Source organism: Pleuronectes platessa, chromosome 20, assembly GCF_947347685.1.
Source record: "Pleuronectes platessa chromosome 20, fPlePla1.1, whole genome shotgun sequence".
NCBI lineage: Eukaryota > Metazoa > Chordata > Actinopteri > Pleuronectiformes > Pleuronectidae > Pleuronectes > Pleuronectes platessa.
In genome coordinates this window covers 8,223,187-8,246,106 of record NC_070645.1, presented here as the reverse complement: position 1 = coordinate 8,246,106, position 22,920 = coordinate 8,223,187, and the positions used below count along the sequence as shown (strand labels likewise).

Sequence of the window (22,920 nt, the reverse complement as noted above, 5' to 3'; positions counted from 1 at the left end):
ACTGAAATGACCTTCTTCAAGAAAAAGAAAAAATTATATCATGTGTTTTTGTGTCAAAGAATCGTTACTCTTTTGTCTTTTTTTTTCAAGATCATTTGATTTACAACTTTCTAACTTTGGTGACCTGACTTTTCAAGTTTTAATTCTTCATCTTAAACTTTAGCATCTATTCACAGAAGACCTCAAAGATCAGATCATTGATATTTATTGCGTGGGGACTTGATGGTGTCACCGTGTGCACCTGCATTCAAAACAGTTTACCTCTGGTTTTCTTTATGGCTAATGGAGATAGTTCATTACCGACCGTTTCCCAAGTTAAACTCGTCCCATTCTCTTCGTGCACATGCATTGTGTCGCACATACACAAATATAAATACATACATGCAAACAAACAAACACGCTCTCACAGAGGCCTCGCTGCTTGGGAATCGGGTCCCCTCGGCTTCCTGGGGCCCCACCCTGCCTTTGCTCTTGCGCTCCAGCTCAGCACCTCTTTCACGTGGGAATGAGCTCTTGTCTGGAGGAAGAGCACACAATGGCACTTCCCACAATGCCACATTTACAGGCCCCTACACAAGGCCGGAGGAACAATCAGCCAATCAGACACTGTCAGGCCCCAGCCCCCGTGGACAATCATCAATTGTTGTCCAGGAGGAAGATAGGGGAAACAACAATCAGTCCCCTTGGTTAAGTGACTTCTCTTCATGTCCTTTACTGCTACTCTCTATACAATCAGGCTCCCAACACAACAACTTCCTCCCCCAGGACCCCACTAGGGAATTACTAGAGAGACAGGGTGACCAGAGAGAGACCAGTGGGGGTGCTTGAAAGAGAGAAAAAGGAGGAAATAAATGTAAACATGGGGTCGGAGAACTGCTGGGATGGAGGAGCCATCTGATCCAAATATAGTGCGTTAGACCTGTGGTGTTATTATAGTGCATGAGAGTGGAAGCATTGTGTGCACTCAGTGTCCGCGTGATGAAATACAATATTGTAGTCGGTTTTGGGAAATTCTTTTTTATTGTGGAGTTTTTCAGAGCTCAGATACGAGCTGACTCAGAGGTTGAACCCAAGGCCACTCTTCTTCTCTCAAGGGTCACAGTCATTGTGCAGGAGTGGCACCGCTCCAAAAAAGTGTGGGGAAAAAATGCTATGATCTCACTTCATCGGAAATCTCCTGCAGTCTATAAATAACTATGACTGTATGAGACACAATCTTAGTTTATCTACTTTTACACAAGTAAAAGTGAAAATACTACGATATATAAAATACATATTCTGTGGTAGGTTAAGTCCTCCATTCAAAGATATATTTGAGTTTAAGAATGAGCAGCAATATGTTATCATGATTGCTTTGACTACTTTGTAATGTGATGTGTAAGTTTCAGGTTTGTAATAACGACCAACTTTAAATTGTCACTCGATTTAGCTGTAGTCTATTCAGAGCTTTTGGGATCATTGCTTTGATTTTGCTCTTATCTTAATTTTTTGGACCCTAGCAGGAGCTGTTTCATTGAAAAAGCCTTAAAAAGGCCATTTCCAGTGCATTATATCAATATATTACTATTGTACTGTACTTAAATATGTGTTTAAACAGAATTTAAATGTTGGAAAGAGTCAAAGTTGTTCTAGAAAGAATTTTAGCTACTGTTGTTAAGGTTAATCGACTTTTATTGAAGAAATTTCTTTAGCTCTCACAAATGTAGTTTAGGTAAAAGTGCAGTATGTCCTGATGATATATTACACAAATTATAAATATTTATCAGTACTTATTTACACTGCTTGAGTTAATGTACATCGTTACATGAACCCTCTTTGTGTCTTTTGTCTTTTGGTAATATGCTTATATCAAAGTGAGGCTGTTTTTCAAGACATTTTCTACTGTGAATTATAAAGACAACATTAATATTCACAAACACCTAAAATAGCTCAGGACTCTTCAATATTAAAGTGTTATACATTAAATAACTATACACTCCTACTTCAGGACTCATGGTGTGCTTGTGTGTCTCCCCTCAGTTCTGGAGCCTCCAGTGCTGCATCACAATTTGACTGACTCCATGGTCAACGTCAGCAGCTCAGTGACTCTCAGCTGTCCGTCTCACGGCGTCCCACCCCCGACCATCACATGGTACAAAGACGAACACGCTCTGTCACAAGGATCAGGTAATAAAGAGACATCATTCATTTAAATTGCTGCGGAAATCTGGTGTATTTAAGTTTGTCTTTGTTTGCCACTATCTTAAAGGTATCGTCATATCACCAAAAGACGGGACCCTCCACATTGACCGAATCACAGTGGAGGACCAGGGGCTGTACACGTGCCAGGCAACCAATGAGAGGGGGTCTGCAGAGAGCTCTGCCCACGTATGGGTCAACAGTAAGTGTCTGACCTCAAGTTTCTCTGCTTTTGATCGGCTGTGTTTTAACATGATGGGGGGGAACCTCCATGTATGGGTGTGTCTGTAAGTCCATTGTTCTCAGCCCTGTAAATAGATGTATACGTGTATGCCTGGTCCACACATTGTACTGTATATCACACTGTTGTACATGGATGTAGTATTTTTACACTGAGGTATATCAGATCTATTTATAGACTATTATTAAGTTCATGATCAAAGTGTGTCCTTATTTGATTCTAATGCACCAAACACACACACTCAGACTTCCGGTGGTGGTAGAGGCGGCAGACCCCGTGTGGTTCACAAGTGGTGGATGTGCTTCCCAGTCTGGTTCTGGAGAAACGAGCGGCTGTGTGTGTTGTTATTTTCTGATCAGTCAGGAAGGAAACTGTCTCCCGTTTTTATTTCCTCCGGACGGGCCCTGCCTTCATCTCTGAGAGGCTCCGCTCCGCTCTGGGCATTTCTACATCTTCTCTTTTTGAGATTAATTTGGGATTTAAGGAGGAGGATGGACGGTCGTGTCTCGGGATCATGGAGCGATAGTGAAAACGCAGTGCCCCCATTTGGAAGCAAGGAGGAAAACCTAAGAACCCCAAGAACAAGCACATGAGTGATATTACGTTACAGTACAATATGTTTTTAATGAGGTGGTTTGTTGGGATTTCTGTCGCTGAGTTTGTTTCACTTGATTTCAAAACTGTTTTTGAATCTCAGAGATGTGTCGAGGTATAAATGTTGATGGAAAAAGGAATTCAAACAAAAAAATCAATCCCTCAACAGTCAAAATCAAGTCAGAGAAGAAAATAATTAATACAAATTGTAAGAAAAATACATATGCAGGTTATCTCAGGTCAAATTGTGTTCAGTAACAACTTGTGTGTTTTTGTGCAGGTGCCTCAGAAAGCTCAGTTTTGGAGATTCCCACTCTCACCTGTACGTGCGTGGTGGCCACGCTCCTCTGGCTTTTTCTCACATTCTTCATACGGAAACTGAAACAGGTGAGAGGAAACAAAGAACTGTAGCTTTCTGCTTTCTGGTTGTTTTAGGTCAATGTCAAGATCATTAATGATCAACACACACTTCTGACATCATGCTTCTTCCTCTTTTACCTTTTTTCTGGAATTTGTTCCTCTTGAGTCATCACTACTTCACCAAGTTGTTGTAAGGAGGATACGTGTGGCTGCCAAGGTTACACAGTGCTTAATTCTAAGTACAAATTGCACATTTTATGGTTTGACAGAGTACTGCAACTTTCTTTACCTTATTTTTCAGCCTCCAGGCTTTTTCATTCACTTTCATTTTGCATATACATCAACAAGTACTCTTTAAACATTAGATTAGATTATATTAGATTTTATTTTTATGTTATTCTGATGTTTGTGTATTGTCTCATTTGTGTTAGTGAAACAGATTAGATTAGATTAGATTAGATTAGATTTGATTAGATTAGATTAAATGAAATGAGATGAGATGAGACTTTGTCACATTATACAGATTTTTGTCTCTTGTTTGTAATATAAGTTGGTGCATATATGAATATTTCAGCCTTATGAATAGGTCTGATAAATATTTATAATTCAGGCCAAGATGCTAAAACATTCAAATTAACTATTTTACAGAATTCATTTTTGGTTATTGACTTTCCTCCAGGTTTGTTTTTTAAACTCTTTGGAACATTGCTCTCAAACGTTGGGATTTCCCTTAAGCACCTGAATGCACCGAGTGTGAATGTCACAAAGCCGCCTCCACCTTTAAATCGCTGAGGTGTAATACATTGTTCACCATAACATTTGTTTTGACATTTGTTTATCTTTTTATTTATGCTGAAGTCCAACGCCTCAAACGCCAAGCCCGAGTACCTGTCAATCATCCTGGACACCGGAGACGGACCAATCCAGGAGCAGTGTGAGCGACTGCAGTACGACCCCAAACAATGGGAGTTCCCTCGGGAGCGGCTCACATTAGGTGCGTCTCTTTGCTTCAGAAGTAAAACACTCACAACATCCACGTGATCCGCTTGTTATATGAAGGAAGGATTTTAGGCAATGAAACGGGGGGGAGGTTTTTAAGACCAGACGACAGATACCAGGACTTTCTCAGAGGTCTTATCTGATTATTATTGGGAGTGACTCCCATTCCGTTCCCATTCCATTAATCAGACACTGTGTTGTCTGTGGTGAGCTAATCAACTGTGTGTGTGTGTGTGTGTGTGTGTGTGTGTGTGTGTGTGTGTGTGTGCGTGTGTGTGTGTGTGGGGGGGGTGTGTGTGTGTGTGGGTGTGTGTGTGTGTGCATGTGTGTGTGTGTCTGTGTGGGTGTGTGGGTGTTGACCTAATCAGCTCTCACTATCATCAGGGTGGGATTCAGTTAGATTGACTGTGGATATGAGTCCACAGTCTTCTCTTATCAGCAGCTCACGTTCGGGATGGATTATAATACTAATTAATAGTGTTGCTCAATTGGACACCAACACACACACACACACCTCCCTTTCCCCTGCCGCCCTCACCTCCCCTCTCTCTCTCTCTCTCTCTCTCTCTCTCTCTCTCTCTCTCTCTCTCAGGGAAACCTCTGGGCCGGGGAGCCTTTGGAAAGGTGATTCAGGCCTCAGCGTTTGGTATCGACGGCGCCACCGGCTGCAGGACTGTGGCTGTGAAGATGCTCAAAGGTACAAGATGAGGATCAGTCAATCAAGTTCTATTCCTGTAGCTCATATTCCCAAATCCCAATATGCCTCGTAACACTTTACAAGGTGCAACGTCCTCCGTACCGAAAACTACCTAGAGGAAAAAAACGTATAGAAACCTCAGATGGCCAGGAATCCCTCTCTCAACAGTAACATGTACTGATGAGTCACTTATTTGTCTTCCTTCTTGTGTATTTATATGCTATTGACGTGGTATTGTTTATGTGGTTATACTCTGCCACAAATTGTATTGAAACCTTTAGATTGTAATGAGACTTAACGACGCCTGCAACTCCTGTTCTGGGTTTATTTTATATTTTATTGTTAACATAATCAGGAGCCAGTGAAGTGTGACTCTGAAACTCTAAATTTACAACCCTGACCATGAACCTGTGTGCCAATGGTCTGTGTTCTTTCCTTATTGCCCACTAGAGGACGCTACAGCCAATGAGCACAAAGCTCTGATGACTGAACTGAAGATCCTGAACCACATAGGACATCATCTGAATGTGGTCAACCTGCTGGGAGCCTGCACCAAACCAGGAGGTACTTATCAATCAATCAATCTATCTATCTATCTATCTATCTATCTATCTATCTATCTGGACAATATCTGGACAATATGAAGTGGTACATAGCTGTTAATATTTAGGTGATATAATATATAGTAATTGTTGACTTTGTACTTAATGCTTTATTTACTACTTTGTAGTTTCTATCTCTCTCTCTCTCTCTCTCTCTCTCTCTCTCTCTCTCTCTCTCTCTCTCTCTCTCTCTCTCTCTCTCTCTATCCATCTATCATTAACGTTGTTGTCTATTGTTTTAATTAAGCCCTAGAAATAAAGTTAAAATAAAGATAAGTCCCAGTACATGTCATTGTTTTCTGTGTGGGCAGGACCGCTGATGGTCATTGTGGAGTACTGTTGCTTTGGAAACCTCTCCACCTTCCTGAAGAGCAAGAGAGAGGTGTTTGTTCAGGACCAGGTGAGCTCAGCTGACACAGTTAAAGATGGCGTCGTGATGGCCGTGTATCTCACATCACATCTTCTTCTTCTTCCTCCCCTCCAGAGAGAAACAACATCCCCTCTATGTGCTTCACAGAATTACAAAATTATCTCTCACAAACGCCCACTTCTGCAATGCGCTTGAGGTCGGGAGATGTTATCACTTCTCGACCTGCACTTCCGTATTTTATTAGACATTGCAGATAAACAGTGACCTCAAGAAACACACACTGGATGAACTTCCCCCTCACACCAGTCAACACGTTTACCAAAACTACTACTCAACACATCTCAGGAGTCCCATTGATGCATTCATAAAGTTTGACTGGGATCATTTCTCCCGATGTTAGTGGTCCAGAGGAAGAGATGGAGGGCCGGGATGTGCCAGGGGTGATTGTGACGGACAGAGCAGCATCAGGGCAGAGTTTGATCACAGGGAAAACAAAGAGAATGACCTCGGTAAGACAAGCACCTCGTAAACTATATCCTATATATTTTCTATTTAAATTCAAACCGCTTTTTTTTCATTTCTACGCCTGGGTCCGCTTTTTTTCTTCTAGATCCCAAATCCGCATCCAACGCTCCGTTATTCCTGGAGGATCTCATCTCCTTCAGCTTCCAGGTGGCGCGGGGGATGGAGTATCTGGCCTCTCGCAAGGTCTGTCTCTTTTCTGCACAGTGTGTGTGCACATCTGTGTGTTTAATACATTTTCTTACACCGGTGTTCACTTTGTCCCTACATCAGTGTATTCACAGGGACCTGGCAGCCAGGAACATTCTGCTCTCTGACAATAAAGTGGTGAAGATCTGTGACTTCGGTTTGGCCAGAGACATCTACAAAGACCCCGACTACGTCCGCAAGGGAGACGTGAGTCCACATAAGCAACTTAGGATGTCACTCAGTGGAGCACAGGTCCAACAGTCCCCTTAAAGTTGATCAAGCCACACTACATTTCACACATTCATAGAAATCTGTTGCCCAATATTTGGTTATGTTAAAGAAAGTTCCCCTGATGCAGACCTGCACCAAGATATCCCTCCCCTGGGTTTCATGGAAATCCATCAAGTGTTTTTTGAGCATTCTTGCTGACAAACAAACAACAGGGGTGAAAACACAACTGTGAAAAATAAAGTTTATTAGTAAAATCATTTAATTTCCTGATTTATTTTAAAACAAGAATTGACAGTTTGGGATATTCTATTATAAAAAATTGAAGTATGCAAAAAACAATTACGAATAATGTGTTTTACTTAAATTCCCCCCAAAAAAATATTATGGAGTATGTACAAATTATTTCAAAATAAAATAAATCATATTTGCTCCTTATATGTTTCTGAACTTTTAAACAATGAACAATCTGTGGCGACTTTAAGTAGTTCCCAATAAGATAGCTGCTGGTTCAATCTGCTCCTGTGCTCTGATTGGCTGACAGGCCCGCCTCCCTCTGAAGTGGATGTCTCCTGAGTCCATCTTCGACAAGTTGTTCACCACCCAGAGCGACGTGTGGTCCTTCGGCATCCTGCTGTGGGAGATCTTCTCCTTGGGTAAGAGCGACCACCGATCTATTCTCAAACACAGACCTTACATAAAGATGAACGACATTACATATTGATGAACCGATGTGTGTGTTCGCCCGACAGGAGCCTCCCCTTACCCCGGTCTTCACATAGATGAGGAGTTCTGCCACAGGCTGAAGGACGGGACGAGGATGCGAGCGCCAGAGTACAGCACCACTGACATGTGGGTTGAAATATATAATTTTTTTTCATTTGACCCACTGAAATCAGCCAGGAAGAAAAGAGGTGTAATGAAGAGGAAGCCCAACATTCCACTTTGGCTTCATCTTTTTCAGATTTGTAGTCTGAAAAACACATTTTAGATCAAAGGCCCTGCAGTACTGACCGACTCTTACACATTATCCCTGTGTGTGTGTGTGTCTGTGTGTGTGCCTGTGTGTACAGTTACAGCACGATGCTGGCATGTTGGGAGGCCAGTCCTTCAGAACGACCCACCTTCACTGACCTGGTGGAGACGCTGGGAAACCTGCTACAGGCGAGAGTTCAGCAGGTCAGCCCTCGGGATCATGATTTATTTCTGGTCAACATTTAGATAAGGTACAGAAAAACACAATCTCACGAAGTATAGGGACCTAAACAAAATTTGTTGTATTTTTTAACAGGATGGTAAAGATTATATTCCTCTGGGATCCTTCATGGCTGGAGAAGGTCACAGTGAGACCCTGATGGAGAAGCCTCTAGCAGTCACAAACCTGAGGTGAGACAATGAAAAACATTACGTGCATCAGCATGCAGGTCTGAGCCGGAGCATCCTTTACGTTGGAGGACACGTTGGCTAGGTGGGAGAGACGTGTGTGCGGTGACTGAAAGTAAAAACCGACTCGACAGGAAACAGATGGAGAAAGAAGAGTAACTCGTCTTATCTGAATCCCAACAGTTACATGAGGGGTATGGCCACACTGCAGACTTTTGAAGAACTTCCCTGTGAGGAGCCGGAAACCCCTGATGTAAGAGGAACACCTTTACTTCTTCACCTCTGCTTGCACACCAGACACAGACACAGACACACACACACACACACACACACACAAACACACACAGACACACAGACACACACACTCGCACGCACACACACACAATAATGCTGTGATGTTTGCCTCCTCTCGGCCTCAGGACGAGCAGAGTGACAGTGGCATGGTGCTTCCATCTGAGGAGCTGAAGCAGATGACGTGGAGCAACGGCTCCAAGACCAAGAAATTCAGCAGGTGGAGACTTTCACCTCTAAACCCTTACACTACTACCCCCCACCCCCAGTAATGATTGATAATCGATCAGGAGAATATTTGTCATTTTGCTAAAAGACGAGTGACAGTATAGGAAATCACTCTAGAGTCATCAATGAATATTTTTTTTTTACAAATCTAGGTTCTTCGGCTTCAAGTGTCAGGACAACCAGGTTCCCTTCCTGTGCAGTGACATCACTGGTCTCCGGGACGACGAGCCGTCCATCCTGCCCTGCGAGTGGGAGTCAGATGAAGGTGGCTCCCCCCCTCCGGACTACAACTCCGCCTTCCTCTACCCTTCCCTCTAGCCTCTGCTCTAATTCTAACTCCACACAGGGTAAACACTTTCCTCCTTTTAACTCCCTCACATGTTATTCTGCCTGTTCACACTCGCTGCTTCCATCCACTACCTCAGTATTAAAACCTGTAAATAATCATCTCTTCTGATTTCTTTTAGGTCAGAAATAAAATCTACATTAGCTGTTTTCTCAGAAACCACAACTGTATGATGATGAACCAGAGTGATCAGCGCAGCCGCCTGACATCACTTATCCTATCGCAGTTATAACGAATGTATTCACTGAGCGTATTAATATACTGGTACCTCATGCTCTGAGCTTTGTGCAGAGGAACACTGCTGTATGAAATAACCGTTCCTCTGACACAGCCACTATATGCTGGACAAGATAATACTCACTGAATTATAGTACGTGTATCTTATCTGTATTTATTTCAGTGTCCTTAATATGCCATACTTTTTTCATCAACGCCTATGTTTCATTCTCTGGGAAATTGGTGAAAAAGTTGAAAAATGTCAGATTTTACTATGTTAAATAAAGTTATAAAACAAATCCTGGATTTCAGATCCAGAACTGCACCAAACTTTTATGGGTCCTTTCCTGATCTATACACCACATCCTTCTACCTTGTAAAACCGTGCAGTAGTTTTAATTTAATCCCGCAAACTAACAGAAGGAACACTTCTTGGTGGAGGTAATGCTTGAAGAACCACTACAGGAGATCCAACCAGTACAATACTGTCATCTAAACCACATGGTTAACATTGCCATCTTGGAAAAACTGTATTTACAGTATTGACATGTCTTTATTATCCATGAACTTTTGCATTTAGTTTTTATAAACATTACTGATGTTTAACCAGTATTAAAATGGGTTCAAGTGACTAATATTTTCATCAGTTTACACTTTGAATTTAACGGTTGAGGTATATATACTAACGTGGGTATTCTTCTTCTGGCCGTATATAAACATGCTATAAAGTGTTTTGAATGTAAACGTGACATTTTTTACTACAAAAAAAAACCGAGACATCGCTCATGTAATCCATTTTGGTATTCTTTATTAAAATACTGCTGTACACACAAATATTGCAAAATTTGAGACAATGAACACAAGAGGGGCTTAAAACATACTAAGATGGTGATTGTAGGTTTGTTGATGTGGTGGAGGAGAACGTTGTCACTAATATTAACTGCAGTGTGTATGTGTTACTATGTGGAGGAGAGTGATATGAGCACTGACGTTGTGTAGGCCGAGTCCTGGAGGATTGTGTGTGTGTGTGTGTGTGTGTGTATTGAGGATTTTCTAAAAGCACCACATTCACCAGGTATGTTTTTGTCTGTTCATTTCACTATAACAGAGGAAGTAGTACATGACCTACCACAGCTGGCTCCCTGCACGTTTGTTGCCCTCAAGAACTGAGACCGTTGACATCAGATACAACTTTGAAGAGTTGACGTGAAACCGAATGCAGCCAACACGCTGTGCTCGATTTCGCCGTCACCTTGATTTGTCCCGTATCTGACGTCCGACCCCTATTGTTCTGCAGTCTCATGTTTGTACACATTCAACAGCTACTGAGAAAAGACGAAGGCATCAATCACGGCGATTTGACACAGCTTGGGTTCGATTTTTCTAGGTAAAAGTGGGTTTGCACCAAATTCATTAAACCAATTTTGACTCCGATTAATGATGAACTGTGCTTTAGGGCAACATGAAATCCTGCGTTGCCTGATCTCTACGTCTCTCCACGCCGTAAACTTCCTAAAACCGCCATCTGAAGACATCCCACCCACTCCACTGTAGCTCATCTATCTGACTGGACAGGGGGCAGCCAATGACAGCAAAACACATTCAATCATTGGGCCCCTCCAGCTGTTTGTCATCCTGAGAGAAATCCAAGCCATTCGAGTGAGTGGCACAGACAGCACCACTGCTTTGTCTCCAGCACGTTTCATGATCTTAAAAAAAAGTCAACTAAAACAAACCTTCGCCCTCCAGCCTTTGCCCTTTATCCTAAACCCCTTCTGGAATTGGTCCACAGAATAATAAAAGTTGAATTGAGGCAAAGATTGAATTGCCCTCCCATTTCCCATCATGCATCCCTGCACAACAGCAGAGAAAAAAAGGGCTAGAATATTCACAAAAAGCGTCACTTTTGTTTTCAAAAGCAGAGGGCCCTAACCCCCCCGGGGGGAAACAGAGTTTGGGACAGAAGAGAGGGGGAGTAGGTAAAGGGATGATGAGGGCAGGCGGAGGGGTGAGGGACAAAATAAGGACATTCCACAAAGAGGCAGCTGTGGCTCCACCTCAACAGAAGCCCCACCCACAGTCTACACCCAAGTGCTGGACAGCCAAACAAAAATATTCCATCATTCAGCAGTTCATGTCATGGTGTCCATTAAACAAAAGTTGGTTGCTGCATATGTAACAAACACTTGGTAGACGTTATCAGGAGAAGACACCCCTTCCTCAATGCCAACAGAAACCACGTTTCACCTCATGAAACCCAAATCCCAGTCTATGCTAGCCCACCCTCCCACACATATGCGCCTGATATTCCACATCTGCTGAACTAAAATGTCAGAAATCCACCTATTTATTTCCAGTTTTAAGAACCCTTCCCTCCCACCCAAGTGGTTTGTCCTTTCTGAGGGGGAACCAACAACCAAGGCAAAAGGTGGGCTGTACCCATTCCATTAAACAGATGCCCCCATGAAAGCTTTGAGTGGTGCGTCCCGTCTCCTTGTGCGTCAGAATGAAGGGTTGTGGTCTCCAGCCGGAAGAGAGATGCAGTCATTAAAAAGCTGGATTATTTCGTTGTTGTTCGAATTGGGAGTCTGCTCTGGTTTTTATGTCTGTGTGTGACTTAAGCTCTCTCTGTACACCTTGTAGGCCACTCACACACTTCATAAAAATAAAAAAAAAATTAACCAAAAAATTAAAATCTTAGTGCATCCTCCTCAGAAAAATAAACCCCAACTGTAGAAATAAACAATAAAAGCAGGAAAGAAGTTCGAAACCTCGTGGTTTGTTTCTCGTTTTGTTCCCCAAATCTAAAAAAAATGTCATCATACTCGTTTGTCACAGTTTCCGTATTTGTCCTTTTTCTGTTTTTCCTTTTGTATCTCGATTTTCAGCTGCAGGGTTTAGGAAAACTAAAAAAAATACACGTTAGAAAAAGCCATCCTGGTGGACAGGGTCAGTGTATGTGACTGAGGTTCAGGAAGCCCTGCCCCGCTGCCTTCGCCATGCTGATGTCATCTTTTTAAGCCTGGTCCTCCGCTGTAGTGCAATAGTGTGCTCCAGGTCGGGGCAGACACACCCCGGGCCCAAAGAGGGCGCTACAGAGAGCCAGAGGCTGCGGCCTGCAGCTCCTGGAAGGTGCTGTCAAAGCAGCGCTTCAGGTCCGAGTAGGTCACAACCAGGATGCTTTTCTCATCCCGAGACACAAGACTGATCTTCTCAGGAACACCAGCATCCAGCTGAAGAAAACAAAGTCAACAGTTATTTATGTATATTCCAGTAGTAAAGAGTTGCACCGTTTTAAAGAAAAAGCTAGCAACTTTTACAAATCCCTTGTTTTGTACTTCAAAGAAAAATCTTTTATAGAATAAATATTATAAAAACAAATTTATCAGCGACTATTTTTTCAAGGAAAAATATCACCCCCTCTCTTATTTGCCTTGTTAACAGATAGAAACCACATAGTTAAGTTTTGGACATGACTGTGTTGGGCTTCAGGTAACTGTGGTTGCTAAAATTAAACTTGGAAGAAAACTATCAACAATCTAGAATAATGAGGAAGATTAATCGATGAAAATAACTTCTTGTTGTAAGATTCTGTGCTTCTCAGAAATACTGTGAACCTTGCATAGCTGAGATAAGATTATGAAGAGTCGTTGGGGTAGGTGTGAAGTTTTTGGGTATTAATAAAACAGAAAACTCAAAAGTGTGTTAGGTACAGAATGTTCCTTTTAAACACGCTTCAAATTTCAGAAAAGAGAAGTGAGAAAAGAAAAAATTAACAGCTTGTGATAATTTTACAAGAAACAACAAATAAGTTGGGGCGTGAAGAAAAGAGGAACTTTCACTGACTTTGTTGAGGCAGGAGACGATGTGGCTGAGGTCGATCCAGGGCGTCCCAGCTTCTGTCACCTGGTGAAACAAGTGATCCCGCAAAAGCTTCAACAGGTAGCGGTCCCCCGTCTCTGACCACGATGGGTCCTTCTGAAACCTGATCACACAAGCCAAGGTTATCGAGGAGTAACAGGAATAGAAATGGCGCATATTAATTGGTCTTTGCACACGCTCAACTCACTCTGGACGCTCATTGATGGTGCCCAGTTTGGCCAACAGACGGAAGAGACGGCCGTTTTGTACCTCCTGCAAATAAGCAAACACTGGTTTTATTCTTCAGAAACGTTTTAATATAAGTGGAAAGGGGCAGACAGCATCCCTGAAGCATAAAAACAGAGGACACTTGAAATAAAAAGAAAAAAAAAAGAACTTATCACTGCAGGGAAACTGAAACCTCTGTCACTTGACCTTCTGTCTATACATGGTGCCGGACCCTGTTTTCTCGCAGGTTCCATTTGACACTTCCTTCTTTTTGAAAATCACAATGTTCTCCTAAATATATTTATTTTTGTATCCAGTCTTATCTCTGATTGTTGATTTATGGAAACAAAAGACAACAGGGGCCAACTCCAACGTCACTGATGATTTCGGGAAGCTTAAACATCAGAAACAACTGTGGACACCTAGATCAGATAATTCAGCGTTAAGAGGACAAGCTGCTCTACTACTGACCACATGCAAGTGGTCTCAAATCAGATTGTGGACAGGTTATAGCTCACCTTCCATCTCTGCTGATATATTTTTACTCATGCCTTTCCTTTCCCTTCCTCGTCCCTGGCTGTCTCACCCTGTCAATCGTTTTCTGCATAGTTGGACATGGTGAATATGATTGAAGACTGAAGGTGCAAGCGTCCTCCTCCGTGCACTTAGGAAGATACTTTCCAAACTCTCTGGCCACAGTAGCTTGAAACTTACACTTATTGCTGAAAAACAGAGCTGCAATTATAAGCCTTTGAAGAAACTGGTCATATATCTTAACATTGATAGAAATCAATTATAATAAAATCAAAAACCTAATTGATGTGTTATATGAAAATAAAGCCAGCTAGTGTAAGATCAACAGTTCTTAAAACACGATGTTTTAAATCAGGTTTTAACCTGAGAAACATAAGATAAATAAATGAAAAATAAAAAAATAGATATGTTATGACCCAGCAGCCAGAGGCTTGACACAACAGAGATGTTGCAATGATGCAGCCATAAATCCAAACAACAGTTTCCTATAAAACTAACCTGTTCCACAGCTCACATGAATAGAGTTAGAATTTTGAGCACATTGTGTCCTTTTGTTTAAATAAAAAAAAGTTTTTAGTTTTTAAGCAAACAGAGATGGCCTGATGTACAGGAACACTCACACCAGCACAGGTATGAGCAGATCACTGGCAGGTCACACTTAATCGTCCGGACATTAAAGAAAAGCGGAAACTGACCTCATTTGCATTTACAAATGGTGGATGTGTTGTTAAAGGAAAGGGGAAGAATGATTAGGGAAAAAAAGTGAGGTGAGAGTAGATTGGTCCACGCGTTCAAGTACTCGTATGAGGAAACTGAATTCAAAGTGAGACTGCAAAGCGATCTACCGTACAACATCCTGTGTGCACACACAACTTCCCTCTTAACTAACTAACTAACTAACGGCTTACTTCTGGCCACGTCCAACAATATCCATCTGTAAACAACATGACTGAGTCTTTTCTACTCAAACATGCTTTCAAGTTGAGACACAAACTCTGTTAATGTTTTTGAACATAGATGTTGCGCTCCGCTTATACCTTGGCCAGGTCCTCCTCGATCACATCGTTCCTCATCTGCGATGCATCTAGCTGTGTGTAGAATCGGGCTCCGATCATCGGCATTATGTCATTGACGCTGCGCATGCGAGACTGTTCTGTCAGCAGATACCTGCACAAACACAGAAGCAGTCAGAGTTTACCCTCGGGGTGAGTTAGAAAGGTCCAATGAGTATATGTGGCATTTATTTTGAAAACAAAGCTCTTTGGTGCCAACAGATGTTACAGATCATTGCTCTTAGCCTATTGTCTGAAACCCAAGTCAGGTGAAAACGTCTTAGGGCTTTCTGAGTCATCTCCAACTTCAATTAGCAACAAGTCTCGTTTGTATGCAAAATTCAAAATGACAAATGCTGCTTCATGCATGTTCCTTACAGAATGAGGTTCTTGAGGTCTGAAGAGTAGTTGATAGACACCAGCTCCATGGCCTTCTGCAGGTTCTCTCTTTGAATGCCAGCCAGGGAGTTACATGCCAACGCCAGCACCACCTTGCCCAGTGACACTAGGTCTGCTTGCTACAAGAAAACACACACATCACAGAAATACTTGTTAATGATCACAAATTTTTAAATAACGTAAACCACACACATGTATGCGAAACGACTTTCGCCATTTGCACATTGTGCATGTTTATGTGATGTGATTTCATGTGTAATTGACCACGAGTGGGCAACATCATACAAAATACCTGGTACTGTGGCATTAGGGCAAGATGATTGGTCTGACTGCTGTCAAATGTTAAGACATCAAACACTCCAACACAGTTCACCCGTAACCTCCAGAGATAAGAGAACATTATCATTAGTTTGTGTGCATGTGTGCACACGATCACATGGTGTGAAAAAGGAAGCCTGCTCTGAAATTACGTTTCCGCTTTAGTTATAGTTTTATCTACATTTTCTTTGCTGGAACTTGATATTCAGACATATATTGCCTTTTATGGTTATGAGTCACAGGCTTTTAACAACATTTAATGATGAGCTGTCTGCTGAGGGGGTTCATGTGTGTGTGATATACCTGGTCTTGCCAGTGATGAGAATCTTGCTGGGGTCCATGACACGACAGGCCAGGCCCGCGGTGTGGATGGTGCGCAGGGCCGAGCTGAGCTGAACAATGTAGGCCCAGATCAGAGACTCTGGGAGCAGACCTGCGTGCTGCCGTGGTGGAGGAGGCTCATGTTGTCCTGCATACAAACGCATGTTTTGTCACCTAATCATCCTTGTCAATCATTCAGTTTGCGATTGCGTGCAGATCTTGGTATTACTTGCCTTGTCATAGATTGTAAGTCTGATAACCAACATGTTGTTGTGCAATGGTGTTGGAGTGCGTACTGAACAACAAAAGCCACAACCTCATACTGAGGGTAGGAGTTGGATGAAACGTTGGTTCCCCTAAAGGCAAAACTTTTCCCTTCTTTACAATTCACGTGTTTTATGATGACGTTTACTACAGACTAGACAGATACTGGGGTCCGAATGGTTTTGCTTCCTCTGTTTTGAATGCCTGTAGGTAGGCCTTACCGCACCTGTCCTGAGATCAGTTTCAGCCACAGTTTCCTCCAAGTCCTCATGTCTCTCTTGCACACATGCATGTCAACTGTCAAACTGAGGAGACTTAACAGTCTCCAAATATTAACATCCTATTTTACGTGTCAAGACAACCACAAGAGATAAGTTTAAATCCTAAACTTCTGCGAGAATGTGTAAGCACAACCACACAAACTGAAAAATGTGAGATCACGCGCCTAAATAGACCCTGGGCAATGACCTAATTATCAAACTCTAAATGTGTGAAGCAGAGGGGGATCTGAAGTGATGTTGGGCTTATTTCAGTGTGAGGGCGGAGGGGAAGCAAGACCAACTCACCCCACTTCCTCTTAGTGAAGTACGAGTCCGCTGCTGGGTCATTGAAGTGTCTGCCGAACATGGTTTCTGCACCCGCGTGGAAGTCATAAGAGAACACCAACGCTAAGGCAAAAAAGAAGTGGACATGGATTAGAGCCTTGAATCAATCAGCAAACCTCAAACAGTTCTGTGGGTAAACTCCCTGGCCAATTCCGAAAAGGGATATAGAGTTTACATGCAGTACTACAATAATAATGGAACCGTGTGAGGAACAAAGTTGTGAAGTTGATGGAGTTTCTCAGCTCCAGTTACTGATGCAACCATTGACAATGGTGCTGGTGACAGAGGGGCCAGGGAATCTCTTCTTTATTGGTCTTCCGGGTCACTTTTCCACTTCTACTTTGGAGCACACTTATGTACGCTAGTGGTTAGTTTCGGAATGCAAGTGGCTAACCTCGTAAAATGAATAGCCTGACTCTGTGAGTGAGTCGTTCATCTCAATTTGTGATATGGGAGAGATTCCGCCGGCCCCTCGTTTAATGCCAGGTCATCGTTTTTCAGATCATAATTGATCTGCATAAGGATGGAGCCTCCACTGACTTCTGAAAAGTCTTTGTTTTTTCCCTTATCCTGTGCCATAAGGTAACATATATCAGCATATCTTTAATGGAAAAAAATGCAGCTAAAAACTAAGAGCAAATTAGATATAAATACAATTAAAGAGGAAAATATAATCATCTATACAGAAGCTTAATGTCTGAGACAAGTGCTAAGACGAACAGTATTTACAAAGACAAACAGTCAGAAGCGTAGAATTAGATTCACAGAAGTCCTGTACACATAAATTAGTGTCAACACTTACAGTGGTCTCCAAAGGCCTTGGTGGTGAAGACCTCCCTCAGCGTTACAGAGTTTGAGTGCTGGATCTTCTTCCACATGTCGACCAGCATCATGCACTTGGTGTTAGCGAGGCGGAAACCTGAACACATTTTAAAGATGCACAACAAACATTCAGGCAATTAGAAATCATACACGATCACAAAATGCTGTGCCACAGATAAATATGGTGACAACGGGTTCACAACCCACACATTTAGAGCTCTGTCTGACTTAAGAGTCACACATGTCCTGCACTGAGTATCCAAACTAACAAATAAGCCTTGTAATCAAGTTAGCTTTTGTCTGCTGCACAACAGTGATGCTTTTGTTTTACTTTTAAAGAGGGAGGCGACCAATGTTGCTTTCTTCAAGTTTTAACACCTAATTACATAATTTGCCACCGCTGCTATTTGGGTTCTGTGACATCTGCATTGTGCTTCTTTGAAAGACTATTTCTGACCATGTATCCTCCTTAGGCAGTAAGGCAGGTCATCCTTGCTGTTGACGGCCTTGTAGCAGGAGGTGATGTAGCTGAAGTTGCTGGTCTTCTGCATGCGGTTTGGTGGGGGGAGGGCCTCGATGGGAAACAGGCTGTGGTAGCTGTCCACTTCAGACGGTACATCTGTTACAGACAGAGGCAAAAACAAATAATTGTAAATAAGATGACAAACAAGCCTCTGCACTAACACACACCATCAAAGTAGTAATGGTATTTTGAAAAACTACTTCAGCAATAGATTCAGAATTTCTTAATTTATTTTTAAAACCCAAACAAAAGAAAAAACACATGGGGTTAACAAACTTCAAACCGTATTTCACAACACCCTTCCGCACAACCATTATGAGCCCAAGTCCCAAAGAGACTTCAAGTTTTTATAAGCAAGCACTTTTCCATTCTTCGCTTGTGAATAGAGCATCGATCGCTCTCTCGTTTTATATGATGCTTTTTTGGAAGTATTTTATTGTCAGCCTGCTGTATTCTGCTGCACACACGCAAATGATCGAATCGAAACACGTTTGTTGTGTCAACAGAGAAGACCTTTTACCTGGGTTTTCTGAATGGTCAATCTGGGCCATGGTTATCAGATGTCTGTTTATTAACTCCTGAAGGAGAAACAGGGAGGCAAAAACTTTAAAAAATGACCTCTAGAGAAGAGCACAATGGGGATGTTTGTTGAGACATGAGGATGGTGATTGGGTAATACCTGTCGAAGTTCATCAGCCATAAAGAAGGACGGGGCATTCGCTTTCGGCTGCATGTAAGCCACATGGGGTGCAGTGGGGGGGTAGATATGGTACGTAGGAAACACCTGTGACGAAACCAGAAAAACACAGCTTCCTATTTATTGAGAAATGAAAACCAATGTGATCGCACATGTAGATCTCCTCCCCGACAAGAAGCATTTAGCCACATGAATGTGATGAAACAAAACTGTGAGATGGGTACATAACAATGCAATTAGAGGACAAATAACTGCTAGATTTATGGATTTATTCCCAAATTAAAGCAGCTTTTAAACTGAAGCATACTGTTTAGAAATTTTGGATTTAGCTTAAGATCATATCATGTTTTTATTCAGACAGATTTACATACATTTTATAATTTATGATAAAAAAAATGTAAATGTCAGCAAGTCAAATTGCATCTTTGTATATTTTTTGTTGTGCTTTACCAGGTTCAGTACACGGAAATTTCTTGACCAAAATACTGAATAGAATACCAGGTGCAGCACATACCATCCCCGCCATCGGTGCTGGGGTGTTGTCTGTGTAGAAGTAGGTGGTCCCCCCTACAGTTTCCTTCTGGATAATGTGAGCGCCCTGGTCCGCTGCAGTGTTGGGCCCCATGTAGTTTGCAGGGTTTGGGGTATGACTGCGCCGACGAGGGGCGGGTGAGGTGTGCGGCGTTATTTTCGGGGAGTGAAGAGGAGAAGAGCCGGCAGACAAGGACATGCCTGAAATTGAAAACAGGAGGAAATATTATTTTCAGGAAAGAGAAGAAGAAAAAGCAGTATTAACTGGCTGCATTCAATTAAAATGTTTGAAAGATGTAAAGCAAAACTGAGTCAATAAAAAGTGGAGCACGCCGATTTTTCTGTTTGTAGTTCTATCCCCAAAAACCCACCTGGAGCCAGTGCAGCAGCTGTGGAACTGCTGAGACTGGGATGTGGAAAGACAGGTGAGGGGAAGGCCTGGACAGTGGCCTGTGGCATGGCGGCCATACGTGGAGCTCCCTTAGGGATGAACTCACTCGCTGTTGGGTTAGGAGCCTGGTAGCACAAGAGAAATGAGGCAAGAATGCCATGAAGTGTACCAGTGCTGTCAGAGACCAAACTATGGCGGAAAATGCATAATATTTCAGTTTTGTGTACATGCTCATACAAGTTCTGTGTTGAACTTCAAAAGCCCTTTAAACTTATTTGGATTTCTTCAATTAAATGCTTGTGAGCTCACCTTTCTCCTTTGAGAAATGCTGAGAGCACCAAAGTCACTGAAGAGTGAGGATGTCGGAGAATTCACTGGATCTGTGAAAGGCCATTGAGTGTTAAGACTTGAGCAGCGGTGCTTACAATATTCAGTGGAGTGCAGACTGCTGCTTCACAGAGCACTGTGGGAGGCTTACCGTGAGTGCTGTGGCTGAAGTTCTTGGCACCGTCATTGAGGAGACTGGGGGAGCTGCTGCTGGTAGTCATTCGCTGAAGAGAGCACCATCAAGAACATTTATAGCCATTAATTACTGTTGTGATAACAATTTGTGATGCCAAACCAAACAGGTTCAACTAACCACATAAAAACGAATGTGGATCCTAGTTATCTAGAGAATTACAGCTATGTAAACACACAACATCTATTTTTAAAGCGGTTTTAATCACACTGTGTGCTTTTACAGTCAATATATCTACAGATTCCCTCTTGTACCTGCATCATGGAGTATTTAGACTCTGCTGGGCTTCCAAACCCATTGACCCCAATGAAGCTGCTGCTGAAGTAAGAGTTGGTGAGACTGGCATCGCTCAGGTTTGCGCCCTCCATCCCTGGGACTGTGGAGGACAGAAACCAAAGTTCAACCTGTAATATTGGCTCCAATACCTAGAATAACTTAAGCCCTAAAGGTCGGACATCAATGCCAAAGTCACCACTACTGAATGTTTGCATATCAAATCACAGCGGACGTTATGGAGCATGTAAACATTTCCACAACTGCAGGGGGAGTTTTACATGCTGTCACAGGGGGATACTACGTGTGGAGAGGGACAAACTTTGAAACTGCAACTGCTGGTTTTCAGGGATTCAGGTTAAAATCGACGTGAGCAGCTTTTTACAGCAGAGCTGCAGGTGAATGTTAGTAACTTGTTATTACTTGAGGTTGGGAAAAGACAACACAAAACAAAGCCCCGTGGACAGTTAGCTTAGCTAAGCTAATGTTAGCAAACATTCAAACTCATGTCTAGACAGAAACACTATAGTTCACATCATCAAATATTAACTGGAATAGAGATGACGGCACCAACGCTGAGACTTACAAAGTCTCACCGGAGACAAAGTCAAATAAGCTACAGTTACTTAAAAACAGTTTAATGCAAATGTAGCTAAGGCTAGCTGGCTAATAGCCGCACTAGCTCGCGGATTTTTGCCCACTCACAGCTGTCACACAGCAGGCCTCCAGTGTAAGCTGCAGCAGCATGGCTAAAGTTAATGTTATTATCAAGCACAACTACAGCTACCTGAACACTATTCACATCACAGCTGAGGAGGGCAGGGCGCGCTGGTTGCATACCGAGAGGTTTGGATCATGCTGGGCAGAGAAATGTGACCCACGTTGTTTTGGGGTGAAGAGGCCTCCATGAGTCCTCGGGCTAAATTTGTACACGGCCCCACAAGGCCCAAAAGTAAAGTCACAGCCAGTCAGTCCATGTGAGGCCTCGTTGTGCTGTAATTACTACTCACTGGTTAGCATCTGTCCCTCCAGCGACGTGACTGCAGGCCCCAAGGTTTCGCTCTTCTTGGACACTCCGGCCCCCCCGACACCCGGGCAGGCCGCCGCGGAACCACCGAGGGGATACCCAGCTGGCGTCCCGCCACCCCCGGCCATAGACAACGGGACAGGGCTACCGCCACCGTGAAGCGGCAGGCTTGTCATGGACGGATCTTCGTGTAGGAACTGACACTCTTCTCCGTAAAAGCACGTCTTGTCTTTCGCATAGTATCGGCAGAACTTCACCTTGACATTGGGTATCCCGACACCCCCGAGCGGAGCAGCTGAAACTGGGAGTCCACTGTTCATGGCACCGCCGCCGCCGCCGCTGCTGCCGGAAGACACTCACACATAGAGAGACGCAGATAGCTAGCGAGCTAGCCAGCTAGCCTGCAAACAGTTTCAACTTAAAGGAACGTGTTAATATGACTTCAGCTGCTGCAGAACGCGTTAGAGCCGACAGTACTCACATTATAAGGCTATGGTTCATTTTGGTTTAAGAAGAAATGAGTGCATGTGCGAGATCCCGGTCGTCGCTGTGGTCGTTATCCATGCAGCTGCCTCCTGCTCAGAGTAGCCTGTTGTTGTTTTTGCTCACAGTGGAGCTGCCGTGCTACAGTTAGCATAGCTTTGCATTGTGGGTACAGAGAGTTCACCGCTGCAGATGCAACATGCGAGAAGTTAACGATGGAGAATTAAAGCGGCTCCCGGATCTCAGGGAGTTCAGGGCTGCAGAGCGAAGTTCGCAGGATTCAAAATGATAAACTTAAGTTTCAGTTAACATATTTGAGGTTGCGTCTGCTGCAGAGGGTTATAACTGCATTACAAATCAAATCCAGATGCATGAGAACAGAACATCAGAATAATAAAGGGACAAATTTAAATGATCAGCTCAAAATATTTCAATGAATTACTTCAGTTTTGTAATATGATATAAAATAATATTATGTATTTTTACATGCTGAGTATTGTCTATAAATAAAACCCCTGCAAACCTCTCAACCACAGTATTGATTCCTACTTAGTGGGATTTCTCCCTCACAACTTCACAGAATAATTACTTTGACCTTTTAGTAGAATAACATTTGCCTACTCTGCA

The 22,920-nt window shown here is 42.8% G+C and overlaps 2 protein-coding genes across 9 annotated transcripts in view; one reads left to right on the top strand and one right to left on the bottom strand.

Annotated features, from left to right (window-relative positions):
* flt1 (fms related receptor tyrosine kinase 1) overlaps nt 1-9,743 on the top strand; it is a 31,349-nt gene extending 21,606 nt beyond the window's left edge. For 2 of the 3 annotated variants that reach the window (XM_053412724.1, XM_053412726.1), the window contains exons 14-30: nt 2,020-2,166; nt 2,249-2,380; nt 3,294-3,400; nt 4,232-4,367; nt 4,965-5,069; nt 5,520-5,633; nt 5,983-6,071; nt 6,442-6,550; nt 6,652-6,749; nt 6,837-6,959; nt 7,525-7,636; nt 7,733-7,832; nt 8,054-8,159; nt 8,272-8,366; nt 8,547-8,616; nt 8,783-8,874; nt 9,035-9,743. In XM_053412724.1, the coding sequence (XP_053268699.1) occupies nt 2,020-2,166; nt 2,249-2,380; nt 3,294-3,400; nt 4,232-4,367; nt 4,965-5,069; nt 5,520-5,633; nt 5,983-6,071; nt 6,442-6,550; nt 6,652-6,749; nt 6,837-6,959; nt 7,525-7,636; nt 7,733-7,832; nt 8,054-8,159; nt 8,272-8,366; nt 8,547-8,616; nt 8,783-8,874; nt 9,035-9,200 (1,901 nt within the window). In that variant the 3' untranslated portion in view covers nt 9,201-9,743. The remainder of the gene's footprint in view (nt 1-2,019; nt 2,167-2,248; nt 2,381-3,293; nt 3,401-4,231; nt 4,368-4,964; nt 5,070-5,519; nt 5,634-5,982; nt 6,072-6,441; nt 6,551-6,651; nt 6,750-6,836; nt 6,960-7,524; nt 7,637-7,732; nt 7,833-8,053; nt 8,160-8,271; nt 8,367-8,546; nt 8,617-8,782; nt 8,875-9,034) is intronic. The other variant, XM_053412725.1, reaches the window with a different exon arrangement.
* A 484-nt stretch (nt 9,744-10,227) lies between these two features.
* On the bottom strand, nt 10,228-22,612 carry pan3 (poly(A) specific ribonuclease subunit PAN3). Of its 6 annotated transcripts, none has more exons than XM_053412715.1 (19): nt 22,292-22,612; nt 21,794-22,152; nt 20,765-20,886; nt 20,469-20,541; nt 20,300-20,370; nt 19,971-20,115; nt 19,583-19,800; nt 19,051-19,155; nt 18,892-18,949; nt 18,306-18,467; nt 17,829-17,945; nt 16,988-17,089; nt 16,140-16,305; nt 15,811-15,898; nt 15,498-15,637; nt 15,105-15,234; nt 13,514-13,578; nt 13,291-13,429; nt 10,228-12,677 (listed from the first exon to the last, which is right to left on the bottom strand). In XM_053412715.1, the coding sequence occupies exons 1-19, from the start codon at nt 22,309-22,311 to the stop codon at nt 12,537-12,539; spliced, it is 2,421 nt and encodes an 806-aa protein (XP_053268690.1). In that variant the 5' UTR covers nt 22,312-22,612; the 3' UTR covers nt 10,228-12,536. The 6 variants fall into 6 exon arrangements, with proteins under 6 accessions (XP_053268690.1, XP_053268691.1, XP_053268692.1 ...); XM_053412716.1 differs by having other exon boundaries at nt 21,794-22,149; nt 22,292-22,610; XM_053412717.1 differs by having other exon boundaries at nt 21,794-22,211; nt 22,292-22,450.
* Nucleotides 22,613-22,920: the final 308 nt, after the last annotated feature.

Coding starts and splice junctions, on each gene's coding strand:
- pan3 (XM_053412715.1), bottom strand. CDS start 22,311: ATGAACCATAGCCTTATAAT. Junction 17,090..17,828: donor CAAGGCCTTTGGAGACCACT/GTAAGTGTTGAC, acceptor TTTTTGCCTTAG/CGTTGGTGTTCTCTTATGAC. Junction 15,235..15,497: donor GACCTCAAGAACCTCATTCT/GTAAGGAACATG, acceptor GTGTTTGTGCAG/GTATCTGCTGACAGAACAGT.